We start from the raw sequence: 7,500 nt of genomic DNA, 5'->3' as shown, positions 1-7,500 counted from the left end.
TCTTCTCTATAATCTACGCAAACGAGGGACAAAGACGACGAGAACTGTCAGAAAACATCCAGGAGACGATCACGACATGGAGGCAAGAATCGAGAGGAATTCGTTTAAGGAAGAAAAAAATGGGGCCTGAAAAAACCAAAGCACTCCACTTACCCCTCTCCTTTTCTTGCGAGCCAAGATCTGAGAAGAGCTTCCAGGGGACATGGACCCGGTGACAGGGCTGTACGGACAGGCAGACAGGACGGACAGACAGATAGAGACGGAGACAGAGAGACAAGAGCAAAGATGAGACGGGGTTTAACAAAGAAGAGAGATGTTTAACTTTGATGCCCCTGCATCTTGTAGTTGTTACGTCCTCTTAATATGACACAGAATGAAGATCATCTTTGCTCAATTTTAGATTTTCGTTTTGAAGAGAGTCTGGCAGAGGGGGTGGAATCAATGACTTTCAGTTTTTGGTTTTTCAAGTTTAAAAAAATAAATAATCTCCCTGTTCCGTTAATGCGTTTCTGGACATTAGTCCCACTCAAATGACATACTGCTCTTCCATCCAAGTGGAGGAGCTTTTAAAGATAGATGATTGCTATGGCCGCGGGGCGCGATGCCTTCGCTCACATGGGGCTTCCCAGTGTGTGTGCAGCACGCACGGCTTACACTGCCCAGCCTCTCAATGTGGATCGTGTTTGTTTGCGAGCACTCGCCTTACGGGTCTTGAAAGAGCTTGACAGCTAGGGGTCTCTTTCAAACCGCCGCACCAAAGGCTCTATTGCGTTTCTATTAGATTTTAACATCGGGGGCCCTGCCAGCAGAGCAGCGTGTTTTTGTTTAGCTTCATGTTTGATGGCATTGATCTTCCCCTGTCTTCTGCGTGTGTGTGTGTGTGTGTGTGTGTGTGTGTGTGTGTGTGTGTGTGTGTGTGTGTGTGTGTGTGTGTGTGTGTGTGTGTGTGTGTGTGTGTGTGTGTGTGTGTGTGTGTGTGTGTGTGAATATGATCTGTTGTGTCAAAGTGATGTAAACAAAACCAAGAATCATACAAATGAATAATTAATATAAAGCTCTTGGCCTTTCAAGATGGCTAAATGACGTTAATTATTTTTTGTTCTTAATTTAGTGCATAAATTATTTTGTTTGCCATGGATTGAGATTTTATGCAAAAATATATATTCGTTGGTCATAATTGAGATTACAGTGGCTTTGTGATGATGGAGCCCAGGGAAACATCTCAGATGTTCTCAGAAGGAGGGTGTTTATGATCCAGTATTGGGAAATCTGTGATGAAACATGTTGATACTTACGCATGATTGAATTGTTTGTTTGATCATGTCTTTAAAAATATGTATTTATATATATATATATATATATATGTATATATATATATATATATATATATATATATATATATATATATATATATATATATATATATATATATATATATAAGCTCAAATTAATTTGAGAACATTGTTTAAGGATTTGAAAAATTTTGTTTTTTCGTGTCTATCTCGTAAAGCCTCTTTTTCATGATGACAAAAGCGGTGGAATTTAGATTATAAAAAAGCATAATTTTTAACTTTTTTGGCCTTTATACTCAGTGTGCTCACTTATTCGACTTCTTTCTTTGTATTATAAGTATTTATTTATTTATCTGCCTAATCCATAAATGAATACATATTTAAGGAAACATCACAGAAACGGTGTCTCAACTCTTCAATCGTGCCCTTTTCAGCGGATTGATGTCATACAAAATAATTTTTGTATGACAGTTTGATATTTGTTATTGTGGAACACAATAAAAATATCAGAAGTTCAACAGAAGTTCATTTTTCTTAACCTCTGCTTTGAATGTTAAATTAATAACTTAATCATTTTAATTTGTACTAGGCTAAAATAATTTACAAATATTTAACTTTGGAAACGCTTTATAACACTTGTATTTCTGAATATAGTTATACAACTTTATACATATCATTTTGTATTTATTTTGTATGTACCTTATAACTGTATTTTCTACCAAAGGTATTCAGAATTTGAGGTCACATCATTTAACTAAAGTCGCGGTCAAGTCTCTAACCATTTCTAACCCTGTCTAATCAATAATTGCATCAACATCACGGTGCCAAAGTTTCGAGGTGTTCACAAAATAAAAGCATAATTCCTTTGAGCAACGACAAACTCAAAACATCCAATCGACTGTAAACTGTGGCATCGGATGTGTTTCCAGTCCCACCTGTGACTGGAGCAGAGCATTTGATTGGTCGGACGGTCATTACTCACCAGAACCCATCCTCCTGACCCACGTCGATGTACTCATCCGTGTCCGAGTCCGGAGAGCTGTAGTCATGGGGTCTCTTCATCTCGCGGTCTCTTCCTCTACCTCGCGGGACGGAGCGACGGATGGACGGATGGAGAGACAGATAGACCTGTTCAGTCTCTCCTTCACGCTCGCACTTCCTCTCTTCTCTCACTCTTTCTCTATCTTCACTTTTTCTTTTTTGTTGGAGCGGTGTCGGCCCTTCCGGATCTCTGTGTAGTCCCGTCGGGCCCTTGCGCTGCTCTGTGGTCTAGGCCCCTAGTTCTGTGGGCTCCCGTCGGGTCCCTTGTGCTCTCGGCTTGTTGGCTGTTCCTGGCCCTGTGCTGCTGTCCGGTTGGCCCCTGTGCTGTGGTCCAGTTGGGCCCCCCTGCGTTGCTCCTTTGATTCCTGGTGGGTTGGATTAAATCAGCAGCGCCTCTGAGTCGTCCCCCGAGGGCCCGAGACAACTAAATGTTTTCACTGGCAGCGCCTCTTCTTTTTACTCAATTGCATCCAATTAGTCTTACTCTGTCTCTCTGTCTCTCTCTCCCTCTCTCTCTCACTCTCCCCCTCTCACTTGCTCAGTCACACCCCTTTTCTCTCTCTCCCTCTCTCTCTGTCTTGCTTACTCACTTGCTCAGTCACATCCCTTGTCTCTCTCTCTCTTCCTCTCTCTCTTCCTCTCTCTCTCCCTCTCTCACTTGCTCAGTCACATCCCTAGTCTCTCTCCCTCTTCCTCTCTCACTTGCTCTCTCACTCAGTGACAGAACAGGACTCTGGCCCTTCGGGGTAGGTTTGCCCGCTTTGGCTCTCCGCCTCTGATCCTCCCTCTTCCCCCTTTCCAGACTCCACACACTTCTCTGAAACTCATCCTCTGGTCTCCTCCCCCCTCCCCTCTCCTCCCCTTGCCTCCCCTCTCACCCCCCCCCCATGCTCCCCATAGCACCCACAGTCAATTAGTCTCCACCTCATCCCGCCCCCCCCCTCTCTCTCTCTCTCTCTCTCTCCTCTCTCTCTCCTCTCGCTCATCTCTCTCTCATCTCTCTCTCATCTCTCTCTCTCTCCTCTCTCTCTCTCTCTCCTCTCTCTCTCTCTCTCTCTCTCTCTGTCGCTCCTGTCTCTTGCCCTCCTCCTTTAATTATGCTCCCTCATTCCAAGAACAATGGCAGTGGGACTGAGCGAGGGAGAAGGATGAAGAAAGAGAGAGGGAGGATAGAGAGAGGGAAGTGTGGGAATATAAGGTGTAGAAGCGTTTTGAGATGGAAAATACTGGCATGATACTTGCAGGTGTGTCTGTGTGTGTGTGTTTGTGTGTGTGTGTGTCTGTGGTTGTGTGTGTGTGTGTGTGCATGTGCGCATGAGTGCCTGCTTGTGTTTGTGTATCTGTGTGTGCTCTTATGTGAGTGAGTGTGTGAGTGTGTGTGCGTGTGTGTGTGTTTGTGTGTGTCTGTGCATGTGTGCGTTTGCTCTTATGCGTGTGTATGGACGTGTGTGCATATATGTGTGTTGCGTGTGTGTGTATGAGTATGTGTGTGGCAAAAGGTATCCCGTCTGTCTGTCTCTGAGTCTGTCCGTTCCGGGTGTAGGAGAACAGGTAGGTCAAGAGGGGATTTAACAAATGAGTGTCCGAACAGAGGAGCTCTTCACTGGACACATGATAAGCACACACACACACACACACACACACACACACACACACACACACACACACACACACACACACACACACACACACACACACACACACACATACACACACACCAACACACATCCCAACTCACACAAAAACACAAACACAACTCACACACACACACACACCACGCACACACACACAACATGCACACACCCACACACACACAGACACCCACACACACACACACACACACACACACACACACCACACACACACACGCGCGCGCACACACACACACACACACACCAACACAAACACACACACACACACACACCAACGCAAACACACACACACACACACACACACACACACACACACACACACACACACACACACACACACACACACACACACACACACACACACACACAGAAATGGTTGGGTCAGTAAGGCACCGGTCCCAGCAACAGGCGCCTGGGTCTCCTGTTACCATGGCAATCAGCGCTCGCAATCTTCCCACGGTGGCAGCGGAACCAAGCACCAAGTGTCACATTGAACAACATGTGTGTGTGTGTGTGTGTGTGTGTGTTGCATGCCCCCTTCTGCACAATGCCAAGCGGAGCTTTTCGTTTCCCCTCTTGCAGACTGGAAGAGTGCAGAGTGCCTGCCTGTGCTTGTGTATCTGCGTGTGTGTGTGTGTGTGTGGTCCTGTGTGTGTGTGTGTGTGTGTGTGTGTGTGTGGTGTGTGTGTGTGTGTGTGTGTGTGTGTGTGTGTGTGTGTGTGTGTGTGTGCGTGCGTGCGTGCGTGCGTGCGTGCGTGCGTGCGTGCGTGCGTGCGTGTGTGTGTGTGCGTGTACATGTGCATGCATGTGTGTGTGTTTTTCATAGCTTGAAACACATGAAAATGCATGTGAACAAGATGTGTGTGTATGTTCCTGGACTAGCCTAAGTCACTGCTGTTGTAGTTGTGTGTGGTGGCCCGTTAATGTGGTTGTGTCTACGTTGTCATCTCCTTTAGAGTGTGTTACTTTTTACATGTGTGTTGCTTCAAGTTATGTTGTATTTTGTTGGTTATGTGCATGTTACGTGTGGAAACGTCTGCATGCATTACATGCACTCCCCCAATTTCCTGCAAACACAAAAACACACAGACAGTTTGATTTTGTTTGATGTGTTTTCATAATCACAATTGGCGAGTCAATATTATTAAATGTGATGAATAATATTAGATTGATTGTTATATATGTTTTAGATATAAACATATGGATTATTTTTCATTTTTGAGCTTGTATGTGAGTTTGCATGTGTATTTTGTGGGTAATTGTGTGTGTTTCTGTGTGTGTGTGTGTGTGTGTGTGTGTGTGTGTGTGTGTGTGTGTGTGTGTGTGTGTGTGTGTGTGTGTGTGTGTGTGTTCGTGTGTGTGTGTGTGTGCCAGTCTCTCTCTCTCTCTGTTTTTGTGGAGACGTCTGTGTTGTATATGTGTCATGTATTTGTCTGCATAGTTTGAGGCTTGTGTGTGAGTGCAAAAGAGTGTGTGTGTATGTGTTTGTGTGTGTGTGTTTGTGGTACGTGTGTGTGTGTGTGTGTCTGTGTGTGTGTGTGTGTGTGTGTGTGTGTGTGTGTGTGTGTGTGTGTGTGTGTGTGTGTGTGTGTGTGTGTGTGTGTGCGTGTGTGTGTGTGTGTGTTTGTGTGTGTGCCTCTTCCAATGTCTGCCTGTTTGTCTGTACAGCGTTGTCTGTGTGTCATCTATCTGTGTATTAATATATGTCAAAGAGTGTGTGTGTGTGTGTGTGTGTGTGTGTGTGTGTGTGTGTGTGTGTGTGTGTGTGTGTGTGTGTGTGTGTGTGTGTGTGTGTGTGTGTGTGTGTGTGTGTGTGCGGGCGTGTGTGTGTTGGATGCAATATGTTGGTAATAACCAGCGAGTGTCGTTAATCAGAAGGATCATCACTAGGGGGCTTAACGTGTGGTGAGTATGAGTCAACGGAGCTGTCCCAGAGATCCTGTTAACTCTCTCCCAGTAACCCCCCCCCCCCCCCCCACCCCAACTTATTCTTACATTACCAGTCACCCTTTAATTCAGATCTGGATCCTATTTTGCAGACACGCACAAAACTACACGCACGCACAAAAGTACACACACGCACACAAACACTCGCACACACACACACACACACACACACACACACACACACACACACACACACACACACACACACACACACATACACACACAAACACACACTCTTACACATAATATGATCAGAAGGCAGCTGAAAGAAAAGACACATGTATGAAGTCCGACCAGAGTCTGCTCCTTGTGTCTGTTATTTTTACCCCCCCGCCCCCATTCCCCCATGTACCCATTCCTTTATATTTCCTTTAAAGAACAACTTTCCTTTCCGCTGTCATCGCTATCTAATAAAAAATATGAAACTTTCAATCATATTTTTGGTTTCATCAAATATAAAACATTTTAAGCCCCTAAATACACAACCACACCAGATATATTGCAAACACGCATAAAAAGGAAATTAATTAACCATAAGAATGAATGAATGGTTCGTTCCAAAAAAAAACAATCAAGCTTTGGAGGGAACGCAAGGACGTGGAGACTACTGAGACAGAGAGAAGAGCTGGCACAGATCTCTGGAATTCTGGGAGAATTCTGTCAATCTCTGGTTGGCCCACTTCAGAACTCCTAATCCCCCGCCCCCTCCCCCTCAACAAACCCACAACAAGGCAGCATCTCCTATATAAAATATCAGGCTCATACTTTTGCAATTTGCACTGCACGCAAAACCTGGTTTATGAATATGTCCAACGCTTGCAGACTAAATGAGCACAAACAACGGCCAAGAATGTACGCTCATATGTGTTTTTTCCATCCATGCAAGCTCTTGTGCGCATGCACACACACAGACTCACACACACACACACACACACACACACACAAACACACACACACACACCACACACACACACACACACACACATAGACACGCACACGCATACACGCACACACACACACACACACATACATACACAGCTCTCTCACACACACAGACACGCACAGACCCACAGACACACTCATACACACATATAAACAGACATTCACAGCAATTGTAATTATTGTTCAAGAGGCTTGACGTTTGCTATTGTGTAACGTCTGGGAGTGGACCCAGCTTTGCATGGCGTTCTGTTTGTGACTTATCTTCGTCAATCAACCAAACTCTGTGATTGGGGAAGGGATAAGATCCATTTCATTGTTTTTCTAACGTTCACGATATCTTTCTTTCGTGAAGTTGTTCTGGCAACATGAGTATGTGCATGCAGCCTTTGAAAATGTGGACTACATAGTTGGTATTATGCGCCTCGGGAACAACACAAACCTCTCTTGGTCAAGTCACTGCCATTTTAAACTTTCCCACACTAAAACCTTTATCTAAACTTAACTGTAATGACATACATTTACATTACGGCGATTGAAAGATTTAGTTCAGTGCAATTTACCATTTTAAAACCATATCATTTTGATTAAATTCAAAGCTTTATATGAGGTCAGGGTGAGGATCTTGG

The 7,500-nt window shown here is 44.5% G+C and overlaps 2 protein-coding genes across 2 annotated transcripts in view; one reads left to right on the top strand and one right to left on the bottom strand.

The window, feature by feature from the left end:
• LOC130375788 (hairy/enhancer-of-split related with YRPW motif-like protein) overlaps positions 1–2,481 on the bottom strand; it is a 4,066-nt gene extending 1,585 nt beyond the window's left edge. Inside the window, exons 1-3 of the mRNA XM_056582874.1 lie at positions 2,275–2,481; positions 154–220; positions 1–13 (exon numbers count right to left, since the gene is read on the bottom strand). The exon at positions 1–13 is cut by the window's left edge and continues 71 nt beyond it. Of these exons, the coding sequence (XP_056438849.1) occupies positions 1–13; positions 154–220; positions 2,275–2,354 (160 nt within the window). The 5' untranslated portion in view covers positions 2,355–2,481. The remainder of the gene's footprint in view (positions 14–153; positions 221–2,274) is intronic.
• A 4,758-nt stretch (positions 2,482–7,239) lies between these two features.
• LOC130376257 (FH1/FH2 domain-containing protein 3-like) overlaps positions 7,240–7,500 on the top strand; it is a 14,639-nt gene continuing 14,378 nt past the window's right edge. Inside the window, exon 1 of the mRNA XM_056583479.1 lies at positions 7,240–7,243. Within this exon, the coding sequence (XP_056439454.1) occupies positions 7,240–7,243 (4 nt within the window). The remainder of the gene's footprint in view (positions 7,244–7,500) is intronic.

The sequence above is a fragment of the Gadus chalcogrammus genome, chromosome 22 (assembly GCF_026213295.1).
Source record: "Gadus chalcogrammus isolate NIFS_2021 chromosome 22, NIFS_Gcha_1.0, whole genome shotgun sequence".
Taxonomy (NCBI): domain Eukaryota; kingdom Metazoa; phylum Chordata; class Actinopteri; order Gadiformes; family Gadidae; genus Gadus; species Gadus chalcogrammus.
This window is presented reverse-complemented; position numbering and strand designations above follow the sequence as displayed.